The sequence below is a fragment of the Aphelocoma coerulescens genome, chromosome 1 (genome assembly GCF_041296385.1).
Source record: "Aphelocoma coerulescens isolate FSJ_1873_10779 chromosome 1, UR_Acoe_1.0, whole genome shotgun sequence".
In the NCBI taxonomy this organism is placed as follows: Eukaryota; Metazoa; Chordata; class Aves; order Passeriformes; family Corvidae; genus Aphelocoma; species Aphelocoma coerulescens.
Genome location: NC_091013.1, coordinates 76,707,789 through 76,730,221, shown reverse-complemented (window position 1 = coordinate 76,730,221; position 22,433 = coordinate 76,707,789). Strand labels below are relative to the sequence as shown.

Sequence of the window (22,433 nt, the reverse complement as noted above, 5' to 3'; positions counted from 1 at the left end):
ATTCTGAATCCAAGAGGCCGAAGAAAATCTTGAAAACATACTCCGAGGAGATCATTAGGTGTAGTATTACATTAAGAAGCATCACTCTGCCAGTCCTCACTAACATAATAACACATAGGTAAAAATGCCTTCACAGCATTTTCACATGTTGCTATAAGAAAGAAAAAGGTCTGATTATCTACCTCACATCTTACTATTATGAAATATCAACTTCAAGGCTGGTGGTGATGCATTCCCCCCGCCCCCCATAATAATCCATCCTTTTCAGCCCAAAGTATGCATTCAAAATTTGATAATGGAAGAAAGCATACCTTTTGAATTTAGTGTACACTTTAAGTACACACTTTAATAGTATAAAGAAATCTGACATGTTGTTAAACTAATAAGCCTGTTATTTATATTTTAAAAGTAAACCCTCTCACTTCTCAGCACAACTGCACTTTTTTAGTAACGAATATATAAATACACATCACTGAAAGGAGGCTACTTGGCACAGATGCAGTACTGCGACTATCTGCAGGTATGTAAAATTACATCTGTATTACTTGCCTTGAGTACACCATATCACAGCAGCCAGTGAAACCATGGCATCAAGATATTGCTGCTAAAATTGAAGACCTGGGTTTGATCATATACATTATGCCAACCACAAACTCCTTAGCAAAAACAATGCATGCTACACAGTAGCACATGAGAATTGCTAAACAAGTTTATTACAAGTGACAGAAATCCTCTAATTTTGAAAAGCAGGAGTCTTTGAGCTTAGTAATTAATAACTCCCAGACCTCTCCCTATAACTCTAAGTCAAAGCAAAGGTACACTCAGCTTGGATGCTTCTCACCTACCCATACACATGATCAGTTCATGTAGCAGGTGGAAGACCATGCTACAATTCAAGAAAATTACAGCAGCATATGCTCTAAAATGGTTTTTTACTGTCACCCATTCAGTTAGTATAGAAGGAAAAGAAGTGTAAACTGCCAGTGTAAGGAGAAACCTTTATTCTCAGAGGCTAGAGGCACTCTGCAGGACTATCATGATGGTAGCAGCACTTAGTGCAGGCAGTAGTGCCATTAACTAAGTGCTAAATTACTTGCTATTGCCTTGCTTATCAGCCTAATTAAACAGAGCCAGCTGGCCACTCACAGGTACTGTCACTTATCTGTCAGCTGCAACAAAGTTCTCATGCTCCATATCATACAAATGCACCCAGGGTGGCATATAGCAACCTATACTGTCAAACCTCTAGAATACTGATCCTGTTTCAGGCAGAAGCAGATCTGAAAGCAGGAAAACTACAGAGTATAATGCAAAGAGAGAGTGGGGCCCTGCATTCTTGCAGCAAGAGGCCACTACAGTTAGCTGTATATTATATATTAGCTGTAAGTCAGAGGTCCTCCAAAATCCTCCTGTCTCCAAAGCAGACCCTAAGAGCTAACCACTTGATTGTCCTTCCTTTTTGGTGGGACACTGATGTGAGGAGTTAATTTACAGGACCATGTTCAGCAACAGACGGAAATTAGTGACTAACAGTCATTAGTGTTCGTGCCACAATGCAGACACTTTAAAAAAAAAGCTTTTTCTGCAAAGTGAAGGGCTGAAAAAGTCCACTCTAAATGTCTGAAATGCACCAACATGCCAGTCATTAATCCTCATCAATGCAGAGACAGTTCCCCAAAAAAGCCCCTTTTTTCTATATTAAAGTTTATACTCTGTACTTAGCACTACAGATCCAGTTAAGTGCTCTGATGAGGCATACATATTCTCTCAGAACTTGTCACAGAAAGCTGTAAAAATGAGCAGTTCTGCACAAGTCAGCCCAAAACTTATTAAATCTGCCACAGAGGTACTCTGCTTTCTAAGGAAATTATCATGAGCTCCCTCAGTCCCACATTATAAAAAGTCACAAATGGCACAGGTAAGGTCAGTTAAAAATAAAGTTATAATTCCAACAGAAATGTTGACAAAGGATGCTACTGTCAACAACAAAAGACCTACTATTTAAAGGTCTACTGCAAGGTTTTGGGATCAACTATTTTGGTTGCACCAGTGGAGTTAATATGCTGGAGAAAGGAACTTAAAATCCAGGCTCTACAGAAATAAATGCTACACTCATTTGCTATGGATACTTTAAAATAGCAGTTCAGTGTTACTATAACATTTTTGGAATGATACAATTTATTTCTAAAAGTATTAAGTTTAAAATCAAGTCTTAACATAAAACTTAGAAAGCAAGACCAATAACATCATTGTTAAGAACTGCAGTAAATACACATCTAAAATCTGCATGTAAAAAGTGTATCTTGTGGATCTGGACAACTGGCACAGTATCAATATTTATGAAGTCTTCTAATTAAATGACATTTTCAAGTATGCTACAATAATATGCAAAAGTACAACTATAAAATAAAAAGAATTAAGCTTTAATTTATGATTCAGTTTAATATTTGTAAATAACTGCACAATGTCTTTCTTCAGATTTTTTTTAAAAATAATTTTCATCATCCCTGAATGCACAAGGCTATTTTTATTTTTCAGCCATAAATAAGTCTCAATAAATGCAAGGACATTGTGAATAATCCATTTTAAAATCTGAAAAGCAGATTCATTACTCTATAAATTCACATTACTCAAAAGGTCAAGTGAAATGTTTACTAAGCTTTACACGTACTTTCAAGTTTAAAATATAGGGGAAAATAGTTTTATTCCTTTCCTTTTAATTATATCTTTATTTTAAATTACCATTAGGAAGCTTCCAATAGATTAACAATTCACACAGTTTAGTTAGATTTGGTGATTTTGAAGAAATATCTTCGCTCTTGTTTAAAAGCAGATATTCTGGGTAAGTAAGATTCCAAATTGTTTCAGTCTGCATATATGGAGCAAGCACTAGTTACTATACTCTTCTAGATTACACAGTAATCGTTTTTAGCAGTGACAGTATTTTAAGTTGCAAGAGCTAACTGTGAATACTTGCAAATAGAGACTTGGAGCAAACTGGTAGAACACCAAGCACATTATCCATTTATCTCACCAAGTATGTCAAGAAGAACTTGCCAATTTTAACCTCTACATCATTTCACTGCATGCAATGACAGTCACAATTTCTCCAAATAGGTAGTCACTCCAAAATAATGCTAAATATTTTTTTAACATAAAATTCCTCTTTTGTATCAGATAACTCCCAGAGCATCACCTTTCCCTGATTTTTGTTTCTTTTAACTTGCACATCATTTTTTGCCATGTATAGTCAAAGCAATTAAGATACACCAGGGGTAGGAGGGAAAAGCTGTTTGAAAGCAAGATATATGTTGGGGTTTTTTTATTTCCTAATATTGCTTACTCCTTAATTACTTAATTAAGAGTGCTTGAGTAACATGTACAGTCCCAAAGAAAAAAAAATTTACATTACAGAAGCCTTTTTCCTTCAGATCCCTACCTCCCATGTTTATTGCTCCACGAGGACCCATATCACCCATTCTCATTTCCTGTTCTCTCTGAAAGTAAACATAGTTTTCATGGTCAACCTATCATTCTTAGAACTTAAAACATTCCCATTCACTCCATGAAAATAAAAATGTTAAAGTTTCAAAAGTTTCCATTGATTAAAAATACTACAAGGAATGAAGTTAATTATACTCCTGGTTTCTATAATACCAAATGGATTAATAAGTTCAATATAACAATGCTGTACATTTTTGCATATTAAAGATTAAATATCCCAAGTTTCATTTATCAGATGCAGCAGTCTAAAGCTCCCAGTTACATGAACAACTGCAAATGAATCCATCTTCACACAGTCTTTTTAATTAATAAATACATTTCTATTTTACCTGTAAATAAGCAGGTCTTACTACAGTACTTGCTTAAAGGCTGTGGTTCAATAATACTCAATCCAATTTCGTAACACAAAAACACTTGTGTTGATTGAAAACCAAGCCCTGATGTATTATGTTCGGGTACATAAATTCAACCTACCAATTCATCATTTTTCCAATAGTTGTGACTTAACTTGGTGGTGGCATATTTTTTTAATGAATTATACTTTGCTATTGATGTTAGTTCAGATACTAACCATCCTTTTAAACCAGCATAAAACTGTAGTATCACCAGAAACTGCAACATGCATTTACACTAAACAGACAAATAACACATCAAATTGCTCCAGATTCAATTGATGCTCAGTCACCCAATAGCAAAAGATTTCTGACATTACTAAACATAAACCAAGGCGTGCTGTTAAACAATACTCAAAGAATAGTACCCAGAGTATCACCCAAATAATCACTTATGGGAAAACAAAATGCTCTATCAGAGACAATTCCAAGGGATTTTAGGATTCCTGTTCACATCAAAAAGATTAAATAGAAAAAAAATCACAGTTCAAAACAAAAACTAATGAAATTTATTTTAAAAAATTCTCCTTAATTTTTTACAGGAATGTGAACAAGTATTCGGCTCTTGAGTAAACACACATATGCTGAGAATAAGAAAACACAAAAAAATTTACCTCATTCTGAAAAACCATTCCACTTACGATTTAAAACCCTACGTTCAGATGCACTTTGAAAACAAATCCACATACTAGGCAACTAAATCAGTCTATAAGCAACTTTTAGATGGAAATATTAATAAATCAAAATACATTCATAGTATTTGTACAGGTTCACAAAAGTCTGGTTTTGTCAGTCATATTTGGGATACCAAAAATGAGTCTTCTATCTTCAGCCACTTGAAGCAGCAGACACCACTATATGACAGAACAGAACCAATAGGTTTACAAAAATATCCTGCTATAGGAAACTGCCACAAGATATATGACAAAGAGCTCTCAGGTCAACAGTTTTGTTTGTAGTAACTCAAATTAACCTAGAAAAAGTCCTTAACATCAGAAGAGCACACACTATTTTCAAAAGAATATGGCTTAATGTGGAGAGGAAAAACAAGGCCTCGTAACTAAAAGACACAGGCAGGTTTTAAGGTCTAGCTAAAAAAGGCCATTGATGGAACACTAAGGAGGATCTCTTCCTTTCAACCTAGAACCCATGCTAAAAATTTATCAGAGAACATGCAGCTACCTTGACAGACCTTTCACAGTAACAGCAGTTGGCACTTTAAGTAAAATCAGCAGCCCTGCTGGGATCAATCATACCCATAAACTGCCATGAGTTAGTCAAAAATCAGCATACAACTTTACTGATTATTAGTCTGCTTGGACACCTCAGTCTTGACATAAGAAAGTAGAAAGGAAAGTGGTGTATCATCCCTACTGTCAATCCCTAGACCAAAAGGAACACCATGGCTACCAGTTTACACTAGACAGCGTGAGCACACATGCTCGCCTATATCCTTGTGTGAAAACCAGACACGTCGTGAACAGTTGTGAGAAACTTAGCTACAAAGCCACAAAGTTAAGTACCAGACTCTACAGTAGGCACATAATTTACTTGATTCATCTCAGGTTCAACTGCAAGTTGATTGGTATTTGGTTTTTTTTTAATGTGACAAGTGCCATTTGGCAAGGCCAAGTACAATACTGGCTAGATAAGGATGTTAAGTACGGAGCTGTAAAGCTGCACTAGTTACTAGAACTTGTTTTCTTTGGAAAAGACAGAAGTATATGCAAGCTCTGATGTACACTTTAAAAAACACACTAGTCTTCCTCCTACCAATCTTTAAATGCTACCTTGAAATGCTACCACTCTTCAGTTCGCTGAAGTACAGAAAAAGACAGGTAGAACCTACCTTTTTTTAGTCTAGTTTAACATTTGTAAGAAAAACCATGAAGTCATTATTCGCCATTTTTTTTAGCTTTAACTTCAGTGTTGAATTAATACAGTATAAAAAACATTTCAGCTGTAGAATCAAGATCCCTAAATGTGCCTTAAGGTCTCTGCTGCCTACTAGTTAACCAACACACCTGCAAGATTAAGATGCTGCTGCTACTTATAACTATTCCTACTGTTGTATGTTCAAAATATACCATGTTTCCTTGATTTTTCAGGACAGGAAAATTCTCCTGTACTCCTAACACAGAATTAGCAAGTTTACACTTCCTGTCAGAGAAAATACTCAATTTCAAATGTTAACCAGCAGTACATATCATTAATGTCATTAGAATCAGATATTCAAACATCTATCTGGAGGAGACCTGGGTGGTAATAAAAATTCAGTCCTATCACACACAAATCGTGTCCTAGACAGCTCTTTACTATGTGAGCATAATCATGTTACTACAGGTAAGGTAGGTCAACTAGTCCATGGGTTTTGCCCAAAATGTAACAGAAAGGAATACACAGGCAGTTTGACAGAATAGCTGAACCAGTGCTAGTTGGTAATTCCAGCCCACCTGAGAGGCTCATTTTCGGATACTCAAGCCTTTTGCAGATGATATTGTTACCTTCTCAGAGCTGCTTCTCCTCACTATATGACTTCCCATTCTTCTGTTCAGCAGCAGCCTGCTTCAGCCCCTTCCCCGAAGCCACCCATAACTACCCATAAAAGGGAGTTAAAACTGAGCAGCACGACAACAGGGCTAAACTCTTAAGAGAGAAATACGCGGGGTGATTAAGAACCTCTGAAGTACCTAGGAAAACAACCTTAACAGGAAGAGAACAAGAAAAACAAATGATGTGCTATTATAGGGGGAAAAGAAAGCCACAAGACAAAGAATGTGTAGGAAAGCATAAGTTAAACTTTCTGAAGACCAGAAAAAAACATTATCAAAAAAACAAAGTCAGCAAACAAAAAACATCCGATTGTAAAAGCACTGTTTACACAACTCAAACCTTTCCAAATTATTTGTTGCCAGGATTCTTGTAAAATACTTCAGAATTTACTAATGCAGACAACCTTCAAAAAGGTCCAATTCATCTGAGTAATCTTTTAGAAAAACTGCTATGATGGCAACTATAGCATTATACTTGCTAATTACTTTAGAGAGAAGCATTAAAAATCATATTTCTCACAATTCAAACTAATTTTAATGTCAAATGTAAAAAGTAGATCTACACCAAAATATTGAATACACTGTTTTCAAAACATATATTTTGCATTTAATACAGTATGGATTCTCCCCTTTTTACCAAGTATTTGAAACCAGATTTTCAAAGTATTCGAGGCGTTATCATGTGCTATGTTCTTACAACTCAATCACCACTGATAGAGAAGTCTAAATATACAGAGAACGGCCAAGATGATTCTTCTGAGTTTGTTAAATATATTACACTATTTTTTAATTTGTTCTACAAAACCATGAAACTAAATGTTTTGAAAAACACCTAAGAATTGATACAGGACAATGTATCAGATGCAAATTCCTTCTCACACTGCAAGTAAAAATATAAATAGTCATCAACCTGATTTTTTTTAACTGACAAACCAGTGCTACTATTTTCCTTAAAAATAGGCCTTGCAATTGCAGCAGCCCAGAGAAAATTAATCTTGTCTCCAAGTGATGCAATATTCATGGTAACAAAGCTGTCAAAAATTATGGTATGAACTAAACATGGCATGGAAAATTTTAGAACAGCAAAAAGCATGCTATCAACAGAAATGTTAAGACGACAGTTTTCAAGGGTTTGAAGATGCACTTTCCAATTAACATGCAACTATTTACTCACATTTCATAGTATAGTAACCTCAATAATGCTAAGACACAGGATCCAAAAAATGCCTTAGCAAGAAAAGAACACTTGCCTCATAAACTTGAAAATTAAAATCAATAGTTTAATTAGCACTTTATCTAGGTTGTGTGTGTAGAGCAAAATGCAATCGAGTGCTGTTGATTCTCATTTGTTGTCATTAACACAAAAAATGAATTTTATTCTCTAACAGACTATATCTTTGTCAAAACAGGTATGGTATTTCTGTACCTCTTACCAGAATTCATTACTCCCTTCTAGTGTGGTTTATTTCATTAAGTTCCTTCTAGAAAAGAAAAATTATTTCCAAAAACCTCTTGAGGTGGCATAAGGCCCTTAAACTTTACATAAATTGTAACTCACTGAAAGACATCTATATTTTAATGACATAAATCATACAAGTTATTAAAGCTGCTAATTAGCAATCAAAACTAGAATTTGGGGGATACTTTTGATTCTGCATTATTTGTCTTTTCCTCAGAATAATCTACTATTTCACTCCACTGGAAGTCAAGCTGCCGGCAAGAAGTTAAAGTAATAAAAGGCTTCTCTTCCATCCACCCCTTCTTGTCACCCTTCCCTCTTTGATTTGTTCCTCAATTAAGACCTCTATGCAAGATCCTGAAGTTGCATTATCCCCACACAGTTCATATACCATAGCAGTAAGTAATTTTAAATGAAAAAAAATATTCAAAATACACAATTTGTATGCGTTCCTGAGCACTGAAGTCTGTATTCAGAGCTGATCCCTACTCTGGGCTGGGCATCATACTACATGATTCCAGAAATGTCTTCCAGCCTAAACTTCTCAAAACTCTATGAACTGAGTGATAGCACTGACACTAGAGTCTAGAAAAATACAAGCTCTCTTACTTCACAGCTACGCAAATACTTTAAACTAGATAACAATGAAAGTAAATGTAGCTATAAAACATACAGCATGCAGTAAACTATAGAGTCCTTTTTTTCAATAGGAAGGCTAATGAAAACACACTAAGACAGCTAGAGGAGATAAAGGCAATTTACTGCTTTCTGATTGAAGTCAGGAATAAAGCTGATGGAGATGACTCATTAAGTTACAACACTAAAAAACCCTAGAAAGTAAAAAAAGTAAAAAAAGTATCACATCGGTAAAATCAGGAATACACATTGCATGAAATACAATCAGATACACATATTCCAGTAAATGCTACAAATTGGGAAAACACTCCTAATGGTAGTAAAAACTATAATTACAGAAAAAAAAGTTATTACTAATCCAGTACATTTTGTAAGTATTTCTCTTATTTCAGCAAGGTTGCAAAGGAAGTATTAATTTTACTAGAATAGGGGAATTTCTTTTAAAACTATCAGCATAAGTATAGCAATGTATTTGTGGAAAACCTCTCTGCACTACATCTTTGCTCTCTTCTTTTAGTTCTGAGAACAGTTTTCAGCTTCTGTAGGGTCTCATTTTCCTTCTGCATCAGTTGCTGAGGATAGTCCTCAGCAGCTAAACCCCACAGAGAAAAAACATCCAACATTAAACTAATGTAATTAAAACTACTCGAAAGTATTTACTATTGTAAGTTGAAGTTATTCTTTAAAAATACAAAAGAACCTTGTATTACCTTGAACAATGTCTTAAAATCACAGGTATACTGTAATAAAATCTAATACTAAATTTATATTCATGTGCAAGACAGCTACCACAACATAAAAAAACATCTGTCTTAATACGCCCTGTAACATGTCCCAGTATATTTTACACAGATTAATAAAACATTGGGTAGGAGACTACTCCATTATCCAACTTCATTAACTAAGTACTGAAAAGCCTTTCAGTGCATCACCTAACCCTAACACTGTAAAAGGCAGAAATGGATTGCACTTTTGTCTGTGACAGAAAGAGCACACATACTCTGTTTTTACAGATTTAGGAGAAATGGTTTTCAGAAAGTTACACAGTTACATATTGTCTCACATTCACCTTTATTTTAATACCAGCCATTTCTGATCTTCACAAAATGGAATACAGTTCAAGATCTGTCTTGGTTAAGGCCGAATTAGCTTCTACTTTGCGAAATACACAACTTGCTGGTTTTGGGAGGGTTTTTTGACAGTAAAATATTAAACAACTGTGAACCTCCCAGAATGTTTTGGTTTTGTCATTCTCTTACAGCTGGATGCAAAACCCAACCTGAACTAAAGTTAGCTTCCTTTCAATGCATCAATCCTCACATGATGTTTAAGTCAGGTCTACACTGACAGTTTTGGAAAAGAAAGCAGTTTAATTGCACTAATATGACTCTCAATACAAAGACCTTTAAGAGATACATCTCTAACCAGGAACATTTAATAATCCTAAAGATTAAAGAAATGATTAATCCTAAAGGTTAAAGACAATACTATTTAACACATACCAATGCAACAGCTTTGTTTTACACAAGAACTCATACTTCTGGAATGTATTACACGTCAAAAATTCAAATTACAATCTAACTTGTTAACAAAAAAGAAGATAGTCTGAAAGAAGCCAGGATATGTCATGGAACCTATCCTGTTGATTATAGAACTTGGTTCCATATTGCAATTCACATCTTTTCTGCTTCATTATTTTGTCTTGCAGTTACTTGCTCCTTCACAATTTTAATATTGCATTTAAGCCACTGCATTAATAATTTGTGAGCTTTTCTCCCACCTCTCTTATTTCCATTTGTTAAAATACAGTAAAACATTTTACATACAGTATCTATAAAACTGACTAAAAATGTATTTCATTTTCTCTGCTGTAAAAGTTATTCATCATCCCAAAAAAATAATGTACACAGAAGGTAAAATCAGGCCCTAAACAAACTGCATATATATATATATATATATATATATATATATATATATATATATATATATATATACACACATACAGTTGCTAGGAACAAAATCCAAACATTTTAATTCCATGCCTCATCATTGTACCATCTGTTCAGGTAAAGAAAAATCCTACCATATCCCTTCACTGTATATGAAGCACTCTCTGAGGATGCAACTGCAAAGAAGGATACTTTTTCCAAATGCCTTTGCTGTTGATGATTTAAGAGAAAACAAGTATAAAGGTATTCTGGCAGATTTTCCCCTTTATTTAACAACTAAGGCTCATAAGAAAGGTAAAAATCTGCATCTCAAATATTTTAAGCTAAAATTCAGAAATAATTTTTCACAAGACAAAGGTGCTTAGAGAAGGTAACCACCTTCAACAGATTTGGAAATCCTTTGAAAAGTGAGATTATATCACTTCCCTTAACAGCAACCTTCTCAATTCTGCCAACTAATCTGGTTCTGCTGGAGTTAAGAGCCACCTTAGATTCATGGAACCAACACATAAAAAACATTTCTCCCATTTCTATTAGCTTCCTCTTTTCAGTAACAGTAAAGAAATTAAAAATATAAATTAAATACAGATCAATGGCTGAACACAATACAAATGTTTTTTCACAGGCACTTTACTGTTTACTTACCCACAAAAGTACTCTCTGGAAGAAATATACGTCATATGATCAAGTTCACAACCGAGACATGTAACAATTACACTACATTCACAATACATTCATATCTTCGGAGGCATATTAGATAATTTCATGTGGCATCTTAGAATTATTCTGGTTTTATAGGAGCTGAAGAAATGTCAAGAATGGATATATATCAAAACAGACAACCTGGCAGGTTACAAATTATTCAAGATAAACTCCACTATTTACCATGGTGGGTGTTGACTTGAAGTACTGCTTAACTGGCAACAAAGACTGGGCTAACTGTACCCTCATGCAGAAATGCACTAAAATATTAAATTGAAAATCAGGTTTTATAGAACAATGCTGCATTTTAGATTTCCCAAACTGCTACATTTTCCTTGCCCAAAACCCAAATCTATACAAATATTAAAAAGAGTGAACGCTGGATTGAGTCAAAAGAAGAGTTTTCCCCAAATGCAAGATTCAAGGTAAGATGTAGTGAAAGTCATTGATGTTTACTTAGAAGAATTAATCAGCCAAGAATACCCTTTATCATGGAATGTTTATGTGAAAATCTACTTCTTAATTGAAGTGTCAACTATAAGACTGCAAAATCGACTTAAAAGCACCACTAGTTATAGCCACAGTGCACTAAATATGACTCTTTGCCAGACTTCTGTATTAACAATTTTTCCTCATCAAGTAGATATTATATATGCCAACTAAATTATAACATAAAAACCAGTCCAATTGTAGTTGCTATCTCATAACTAATTTAAGTAGCCAAGTAATTAGAATATGCAAGTATTTGCCAAAAAGAAACTGAAAGCCAAAGTCTTGCAATGCTACAAAGAAGTCCTGTAGGAGAAACTTCTAGCACCCATACAGTGTCTTTTATACATATTATGGATGTTGCTTACAACCAGAATAGTACAATGTTTAAGATTCCTCCAATTAACTTATGGCCTGTCCACACATACAGCACACTAAAACATACGGAAATATAAACAGAGAAGCATCAGAGAAACTTTCTGCATGAAGCCAAGCTCCACAGCTATTTTATACAACTTGTAGGCCATTTCCTGTAAAACTGGAACAATATGAGGCAGACTTGAATGAGGAAGATGCTTGTCATTTACATAAACAAAGTTCTGACTGATGAAAATAATACATTCTACCAGGCAATTCTAGTGTTTGCACCAAAAATTTAAGAAACTGGTCATCAGAATAAATCCAAACAGATTAAAAAACATTGCTTTCTAGCTAAATACCCTAACCCAAGTCCACACACTCTTAAGCTACAGTGTCTGGTTTCATCAAAAATATCCAACAAAAACCAGTATTTTATTTATGTACAATAGACCCAAAGATCAGAATTATGTTAGGGACACAATGGGGACCACCCAAACAATAGGGACAAACATGAATACCTGGTTCTCACCTAAACTCAGAAGTTCCCCTGTAGTTAAAAGAAATGTTTAATAATTCAGACATGCTCAGAGAAACAAACACGAAGACTCCATAAGTAAATAACATTTAAAATGTATTATAAAAACCAGAAGCATGTAAGAAGATAAACAAAGCCTGAAGAACCTAATTTCAACATCATACTGTCTTTTTTGGATCTTTCATGTAACTGCATTTGGAACAGAAAACTACCAGCTCTCCTGTCACAAGCAGATAACCCAAACTGCCTTTGGGACCTGTAGTAAGAGCAGTGTGCTTCATGTCACGTATAGAACAAAACTAATACAAACACTCATTCATCCCACACAATTCTAAGCCTAAACTAATGAGCCAGAAGCCACTGTAGGAAATCATAACAGTGACAAATATTTAAGTAGGGCCCGTTGTGACAGGACATGGGGTAATGGTTTTAAACTAATAGTGGACAGACCCCCCACTAGGTCCAAGGCAGAAATTTTTTACAGTGAGGGCAATGAAATACTGGAACAGGTTGCCCAGACAGGTGGTGGATCCCCCATCCCCGGAAACATTAAGGAGTGGATTGGATGGGGCTCTGAGCAACCTTAAGTAGCTTAAGATGCCCCTGCTCATTGCAGGAGGCAATGAACTAAATGGCCTTTAATGGTCCCTTCCAAACCAAACCATGCTATGATTTTAAGATTATGTTCAGGCAGAAACATCTTTGAATGGCAAACCTTAGCTATATTTAAGTGACTCTTCAAGCTTTAGTTTATATTGAACTCCCCATCACTACAGTTACAAACCAGCTCTACTGAAACTAGTCATCTTACCAGAACCCGCTACTTATTAAAAGTGCTAATTAATTGGAAAGTAATACCCAACCTCTGCACAATTAAAGTGTACTTGAAGGAAGATAGAAGTATCAGATTTAAACTCCATTTTCCTCATGGAAGATTTAATAACCCAAAACAAGCACTACCTCCACTAACAAGAAAAAACTACTTTGACAAGGACGCTTGTGAAATATTCAAGAGAAAAGTCATAAATATTTTAATTTTAAAAATAACAGCCTGATATCAACAGACAGGCAACTGCACTAAGTTAATTTCTATTTGGTTCTATTTCTATCAGTGTACTGCACTATCATTATTAAAATTTTCTGCTCTGTGAGAGCAACTGAAGCAAAATGCTAGAGGCTAAGCAAAAGGTCACATTAAGAAAAAAACTACTTGGAAGGCACTGGCTTGAGAGAGAAACCAGATCGCTAAACAGGCTTCCCTCACACTATGCTATGAACCCATTAACAGGTTTCCTCACATCCAAAAATACTATTTCTACAGAACCTTCATTTATTGCTTCTGGGGCATTTTATTCTTTCTTTAAACACAGATCCCTTGAGCAAAGACAAACTTTTCTAAGCAGAGGAACTTATTTTGGTTGCAAGTCTCAGGGCCACCAAGCAAGATCATAGGATTTAGAAAGGTAGATGAGTCTGAAATAGGTACCAAGCAGACAACTGAAACTTAAAGTTAGTTTCTTCTTAGTCTGGGTAAATACGTGTACAAACTCCAAGTCAAACTTAACTCCAGTAGCTGAGGAAGAAAAAATGAAAATTATTAAGGCAAACATTAATTTTAGCTTCTTCAAATATATATGGCATTTATCGAACATATCAACAAAGAATTTTTCTAAGTTATTTATAAAATCCTTATTCTTACTTGTCAGAGTATTAAAAACTGAAGAACTCTATTCAAGTAACTTAAGTTGAATAAGTAGATTTTATTTAAATTGTGAGCAGCAACGATTTTCAAAAATTATATTAAAATATAGAATATAGACTTATTAAATCTGCTCTTGATTAGATTTTTTCATTTTTATCTGTAAAATCCATGAAACAGCAAAAGTTAAGTACACAAATGGAGTATTCTATAAACAAGCACAGATGCATTAGAGGTCCCTCTATCAATAATTGAACAAAAATGGCACCTGCTGCAGCTGAGGCCTCATGAAACCAAGATTGACAAAGACTAGTGTCATTTTGCCAATCCATAAGCAGCATCTGGAAAGTGTTATTTTAGTTTCTCGATCATCAATCTTACTGAGAGAAAGTCAGGTTATAAACAAAACCAGATATTCTAAAGAATATTAACAGAAAATTCTGCATCAATTACTGTAGAAAAGAACAAATTTGGGAAAGCTTAAAAGCAGTACCACAGCACCTAAATTCATACTGGAGGTTTATGCACATCTGACAGCACATTACAGTATAAAAATTACATGTGAATAGTCACTTGTTCTATTCGCAAGTTCACATAAAGTACATATTAGTCTTTTCCAAAGCACTTTGTGCAAACATTAGATGACTGCAACAGAGCACAAGATTAGTCTCCTAAACATAACACAAAAATATCACATTGCCTAAATACTCACAGTTCATACATACAGAAACAAAGTTACAAATGAAACATAATATTGTAACAATTATTTGCTCCGTTACTGAAAAATTACTTTAAGTAGCATCCTTGACATACATAAAAACATGACTTACAAAACCAATTATGAACCATCCTAAAATGATCATGAAATACTTACAACCAAAAGATCTTATTTCACAAATACCTTCATTTAATGTATATAAGCACATAATATGTTACAAAAAGATACCTGGAGTTCTGGATTGATTTTCATGTAAAATGCTTTTTCATACTAAAAGCAGATACGACAGTTAAATAGTTTTTTCTACCTGACAACATAATTAAAGACTGAAAATAATTTATTTAGTTTCTGAAAATAATATAAACTGAGTATTTTAAGGCTTGTTAAGGAAGTATTATTCTTGCCCAAAGCAACAACTTTAGTATCTGAAACACCAAGGAACAGAAGAAATGCAGGATTTAAGAATCTGTCTACTGATGCATATCACTCCTGAAAAAATAAAAATAGTTTAGTGCTACTGCCAAAACTAGGACTGCCCACAAAAACACAAACTGCATAATTATAAACCGCTTGCTCAAAGGCCTATCCTATGTTGATTTACGCATAGGAAGAAACTTGATCGCTTAAGTAAAACCACTGCCAAGAAAAGCAGGAGTATTTTGTCAGGGTGGTGTCTTTTGGTTCTACATGTAATGATTTGTCTTTTTCCAAGCTAGTTTTACCTTAAAAAGCCTTTCAGGCGTCACACAGGAGCTATGTATGCTGGACTACAGTAAGGATGCAATTCATCTCACCCAATCACGCTCTATAAAAAAGCTTTTATAAAGGAGTAAGAAATTGAGATTTTATTCATACAAACTCAAAAAACTTCACCACCATTAGCTTCATTATGTATATGAGTCTGTCAGGATAAAATAACCAACATTTATTGTTAGAAAACATATCAAATTTGAAAAGATTCTTTAAAAAGTTTTATTAATTTTTTATTGGGCATCTGCCTTAGTTTAGTTTTGAGTAAGGTAGGAAACAATTCACCATTCAGTGAAAATTCCAACTGCTTACATTACTGGAGCTTTTGGGCACAATGCTATGAGAAGATGGGATGAAAATATAGTTCTATTCACTTAAAGAGGCAAGAAGTGCAGAAATCTACTCCTGAATTAGTGAAGTTCAAAGATATCTAACTGATAATCTTATTTCAAACACATCTAATACTTAACTTGCAAGTAAACATAGAAGTGAGGGATAAGACATGCCTCAATAGGGCTCCAAACAGTAAGAAATGGAAAACTACATTTATAAACTGCTCCAAAGGACCAAATTCTTAGAACAAAAATGATGTTGGGATGGCATTCCTAAAGCTATAAACTTCATTGCTGTTTTTCAATGTGTTTTTTTACTTTCTTGCTCTCATCTGTCTCACAGCGTTTGATCCAAGTCCACTACAGTCACTGCTGCTGGAGCATCTCCACTGCTTTAGCAGCTGACACTTTGCTGATAATTACTCAACGTACTTGAGAGCAGTGCTTCTGCAAGAAAAACTAAAGGAAAGCAAAACAACATCTAGAAATAATTCCTGAAAAGACTATGAGATTAAAAAGGAAAGTATTTAATATACAAAGTCTTACATGAAAAAACAGCAAGCATTCAGAAGTTGAAACTGATGAATTCTCAAGAAACAGTCCCTTACACATTCAAAAAGGGGTTTTCCTTGGAGGGAGGTGGGCAAGGACATCCAGAAGTCTCAATTCCCTCTTTAAACCATCAGTAAGAAGAGCTGTAAATTTTAGGCTGGTATTGCAGCTATTTGTTTCACTAAGTACAATACCCACCCAACACTATTTCACAGTGTTACTACAGAAGTAAATCCGTGCACACCAAAACTAGGACTACAACTCCTATATATTTTGGTCTCTGTTTTAGACACATGGAAACGACTTTAGTATACTAAATCCAAGCCACTAAGTTGGTGACATGAACAAAAGCACGTCTTGGAACTGGAATTGTTTTGTAAAATAGCTCTGATTGAGATTCAACAATGTAAATCTAAGCAAGCCATCCATAACTGGATAATAACCATTGCATGTTCAAATAATTAATGTATTACTGGCACTCAGAAGTATTTTCTTTTTAAAAAATATTTGTGCTGTTGAAAAATAAATCACCATCAGCAAGTTCCTCTTTCAGCCAGAAGAATGTATGCAAAATAAAAATTAGCAAAATACTACTGGAAAACAAGTTTCCCAATTAAGCCACTGTGAAATCAGAATGCATATAAATTATTGAGCTACAACAGCACATTTCAACTAACTGACTTTTAGAAAGGAAGGGAAAAACCCTATCCAATATGAAAGTGTTTATTAATAATTTATCTATTAGAGATCACACAACTAGATTAATAAGTTGTTTAGGCATCACCAGGCTGCCCATTAGATTAACAATCAATGCAATAAAATTTGTAATGTACATCAGCAGCAGCAACAAGAATGCTTCAGGAAAAGAAAATCTTCTCACTGAAAATATTTTTATCATCTGTAACAAAATCAAGTAACTGGTAGCTGCACTAAACTTGATTACAAGATGTTTTTCTAAAGTAGCTATATTTTTTAAAAATCCAAGTTTAGTTAGTTAGGGAAAAGAGACAGAAAGAAACTTTCAATGGGAAAGCCTAATCCTGCAGCCTTATATGAGAGGGTCCAATTCTGGTTGCCATCACACTTACCATTTATCTTCCTGTTTTAGACTGACCAGTAAAAAGTTATAAGATTTAACTGAAAGAAGCTTATTTTTTAAAGCTTTTAAGAAACAAAAACAAGGATTAGAAACAATTATTCTTGTTCTACTAAATAAAATGTTGTCAGAAGACTTCAATATGTTGTCAGTATTATGCCAAAAAAGCTTATCAAGACCCAAATGGTAAAAAAACTATCCAACAGTATCAAAAAATGCAATTCTCACCAAGAGTCAACTTTTAACTTCTGAAAATAGACAATAATTGTCTCAGTACATGTACAGTGGTAATCTGAGAGTAGAAGTAAGTGCAAGATGGAATCTGTTCACGGCAAACAAGTATTAGTAAGAACAAATAAAAACAAATTAGTGGTATAAGAAATTCTAAGTTGAAATCAGATTTGATGTGTCATTTTGCAATCTCCAGGAAAGGTTTACAGTTTTTGTCTGCTGCAAAATGCAAAGGCTTTTTCAATTCCCATTCACACTACATAACTGCAGTTATCTAAAAACATGTAATAACAAGCATCTATAAAATGATAGGCATGCTTAGTCACACAGCTGCTCTGATTAGAAACTGTTGCTAAAGAAAGTAAACACATCACTTGCAATTTTGTTTCAAATTTCCTCTTTTAAAGTTTAAAGAGCATTAGAAGTAAAACCTAAGGCAAGACATAACTAGAATACTACATACTAGACTAGAGAATACTTTTTTCATGTATTATTGTATATGCCACTTTAATTTCATATGATGCTTAAACAACACCACCTGTACTCTATATTCCTTTATATATAACTTAAAACGCTTTTGGTAGAGCTGTTACTGCAAAACTGCATCTATATATTCTTGCAGTGTATTAATTAGGTCCAGATGAACACACAATTTCAATGATGCATGAGAGTGCAAAAGCAGTCTTCCACCTTTTACCTTTCCCCTCCAAAAATTTTGATGTATAGAAGTCATAAAAATTATGCATAGTGATTGAAGTGCTTTCCATTTGAACCACTCCTCTTCCCTTCTTATTCTACATTTTTGCCAAGTCCAGCACACCGACTTTAACAGTTTCTATTCATATAGAGCTTGGAATTTAAAAATGTAGATAAGCAACAAGGATGGACAAACTGTGGCAAGCAATTTAAGCACAGAGACTAAATACTACTATCTCAAGACACCTGTAAGAAGAAAACCAGTAAAGGCTATGATGGCCAACATTATCTAGTTTTCCCCATTCCAAGTTGCAGAACATAGGCCACAGTGTCCTAACAGCAGTAAATCTGAGGGAGCTACTGCCATCCCAGGGCTGTTGGTTGGCTCCCCAGCTTCCTATTACTGCACCTCTCTGCAGCAAGAAGTGTGAGTCTCACAGATGAGCCAGGAAATTTTGACAAGTAGCATACAGGGTCAGAAAGTCAGGCAACCCCAAAAGATGCTACATTAAGATATTACAGTGAAACGAAATTTCACATTTGGCACTACAGAAGTCACTAACAGTAAGCACTATTTCAAAATTACATCAGATGACTGTTACATACTATTTACCCAAGTATGCTTAATACTATTTGGAACACACTACAGGACAGTATGAGTTCTGAATTCTTGGTCTTCATCAGCCTGAAGAAAAGATGTGCTGAAAGCAGTTTTCTTTTAGAGTGAGAACACCGGGAAATAAATTACCATCTGCTTTTGAATGCAAGTCCCTCAAAACACAGTGAGCAAAAACAACTGGTACCTGTTAGTAAAATCAAAGGAACTACTTTGCTTCCTCCCCATCTTTACTAAAAACACTAAGGGGCAGAGGAGGGGGGAAATGTCCTGCTGAGAACAGGAAAACATTGGTTTTCTAACATCTCTTAGGATGCCTCAGAACATACATAATAAATTCTTTGCAACCCTACAGAAAATTTTATGGTATAGAATATAAAACAGGTTTTTCTTTCACAGGAAGTAGCTGAGAAACCAGCAGTTCATTTTTGATTGATGTATGGAGTTGCACCTGTGAAGGGGAGCAAAATCCCCTCCTGCAGACTACAGTTGTTTTAATAATGTAAAAGAGCATTGTGTGAATTGCTTATTCATTGTTTCCTCACTAGGAATAACTATAACAGTAAAAGGTATCCTACTCATGAGAAAGTAAAAGCATTTGTAACATGGTTTGCATTCATTTAACTAATCTCATTGGTAGAAAAAAAGCCATACCCTTTGACCAAAATAATTTAGAAGCTGACTCCTCTGATAGCACCATTTTGTTAGTCCTGCAGGATGAGTCTTCAGAGGCAGAGCATACCTAAATTACTAATATAAATAATTTACAGATTGTAGCAGGAGGACAAATTTTCCCCCACCTTCATAATCTTTCAGTCTCCTTTAATAATGATTTGGATGTTCTCCACATCTAGTTTTACACAGGGTCAAAAAGGGAGAGTGATTTTAGGCTCCATATGAAATTAACATTGCCCTTTTTGTTCTGAAGTATATTATTCTTAGTAAGTGAAGCATAAACCAAAACCAGTAATTCAAACGAGCTTAACAGCCTGAACTGGTTTAAAATTTACACCTTCGGGCAGAGTAGCGCACTTCCTGATGGAAACATCAGGATGGTGATTCCCATCACCTCCCACTTAGAAAAATTATTTTACTGAAACATTTCAATTCCCAAGTAAAAAAAATTAGTATCTGAACATCTTCACTTAACGGAAGTGTTACATCACCAGCTTGTAGGAAAAATAACAGTGACGTCATCATACAAGAGAGTAACTACACTACTGAATATGTAGCAATTCACTCAGGAGAACGATGAAATACTGAAGAGAAAACGGCCAACAAGAAGATGGCAGTTCAATAACTAGTATAAAAATAATATAATAAAATTCTTTTGCATCTTTCACCATAGAATTGTACTTACATTGTCCATGAAATTTGGCTTAAATCCTCCCTCCTGCTGTCGTCGTAATTCCTCCTGTTCCCTCTGGCGTAGCATCTCTTCTTCACGACGTCTGTGCTCTTCTTCATGTCTAGGATATTTTTCAAAATTATGTCAGCTTAGTCTCTTGACCTGTTCAGGCTTGCACTCAGTCTCAAGAGGTAAGATCAAGTACATGAACAGAGTTGGTCATTAACTATTTTTTACATAGTGTAAGGCACTAATCTACTCAACTTCAGGAGTTTGAGTACTTTCTAAGTTTCATGGGGGTGTTTTAAACTGGAATACAAGTAATTTCAATACCAATACATTCTGTACCTTCTCTTCCAGCTATATATTGGTAAACAGGCTAAAACATTCCAGCTTTTAAAAAGCCACTATGGATTAAAACATTTCAATACTGCCAAAAGACACATTTTTAATTCTGAGATGTGCTTGTGCTGTTCTTTTTTTCTTATTTATTGTGATATTTAACATGGAAAGTATAAATCAATACGATGACACTATGTCTATTTTCTTAAACTTTAGAAGAGGCATTAAAACAATTATTTGCCTAAATCAGATCTTAAAAGAAAAATTGTTTGCAACATACTAGAATATCAAGTGAAAATACCTTTCAAAATCCGCTGTCAGACCATAAGATTGCAATGCTATGACTCTATAATGCAGATCACTGCCCATAAAATTTAGAAGCATGTTCCTATCTACTACAGCTATGCTTCGGTCACGTTAAAATAAATATGAAACAAAAAAATAGGCTAAGACATTTCTATGCTATTTAGAAATCTCAGAAGTTTACAACAAAACTAGCAGTGCTGACGTAAGTGAAAAAAATCAAGCAATATTTGAAACCACTCTTTTATATTAGCATTATATTAACATTATCAGAAACATCACACATGATGCTTTTGAAAAGCAAGTTTATCCAACAGATGTAAATTCACGCGGGCCTACGGTGGCTGCATGCCACAGCTCCGCGCAGTAGGAGACGCAATACCTCAGTTGTATCTGCTTGCGTTTTTGAAGTTCTTGGTTTCGAAGTTCTTCCAAACGCCTCAATTCCTCTTGACGACGCATGAGATCTAACAGGATTAAAAGTGTATTTAAATATAACAGCTGTCAATCAATAACATGGCAACACAAGACTTGTTATTACTGTCAGATTACAGTTCTAACATTCCATTTTTTAAACAAAATTTTCAATGCATTTAACTCATCTCTTTCCATAAAGCTAAGTCTAGTACTTGAAAAAAACACTGGACCCATGGCTTACAAACACAGAAAAAGTACAAAATGGGCAAAGCCTCCAGAGCTGGTCACAGAAACAGAAATCTTAAAATTCTCAAAGAAAAGGAAAAAAGCTCTCTCAATCCATTAAATCACATCCTGGTTTTACATCTAGGACAGGGCATCAATTTTCTCACAACACTGTATACTGCTAAAATCACACTACTAAGAAAACCATTGCAATATTGATGGACTTTCATACTCTCTGCTACCTATTGCAGACCACTACGTGGCACACAACAGAAAAAGAGAAGTGGTATGAACTTCAGGTGCACGAAGTCTGAACCTCCATGGACATCTATCGGGACTCTGCTTACTGCAACTTACCAATGACTGGGCTTTTAACCCCACAAAAAAGGCACAGCCACAGCCTCTTAAGAAGCACTTTAAACGATCTTAAAAAGCAGGGCATAACTCATAGTAATTACTTTTGCTGACCAGTCACATTATTGATTTCTGCCTGGAAATTTATGTTTTCTTCAATGAATATTAATTTCATC

At 34.7% G+C, this 22,433-nt stretch overlaps 1 protein-coding gene across 11 annotated transcripts in view; it reads right to left on the bottom strand.

Annotated features, from left to right (window-relative positions):
- The window catches only part of PSPC1 (paraspeckle component 1), a 59,082-nt gene that overhangs the window by 26,907 nt on the left and 9,742 nt on the right, over positions 1-22,433 (bottom strand). For 6 of the 11 annotated variants that reach the window (XR_011150722.1, XR_011150721.1, XR_011150728.1 and 3 more), the window contains exons 5-6: positions 21,644-21,728; positions 20,629-20,737 (exon numbers count right to left, since the gene is read on the bottom strand). Coding sequence is in view for 8 of the 11 variants with exons in the window: in XM_069014106.1 (XP_068870207.1) it covers positions 20,629-20,737; positions 21,644-21,728 (194 nt within the window). In the remaining 3 variants the exon portion in view is untranslated. Of the gene's footprint in view, positions 1-3,439; positions 3,498-6,214; positions 6,600-13,889; positions 14,152-16,307; positions 16,537-19,994; positions 20,019-20,628; positions 20,738-21,643; positions 21,729-22,433 lie in introns of those variants that run through there. The other 5 variants (XM_069014058.1, XM_069014076.1, XM_069014087.1 and 2 more) reach the window with 5 other exon arrangements.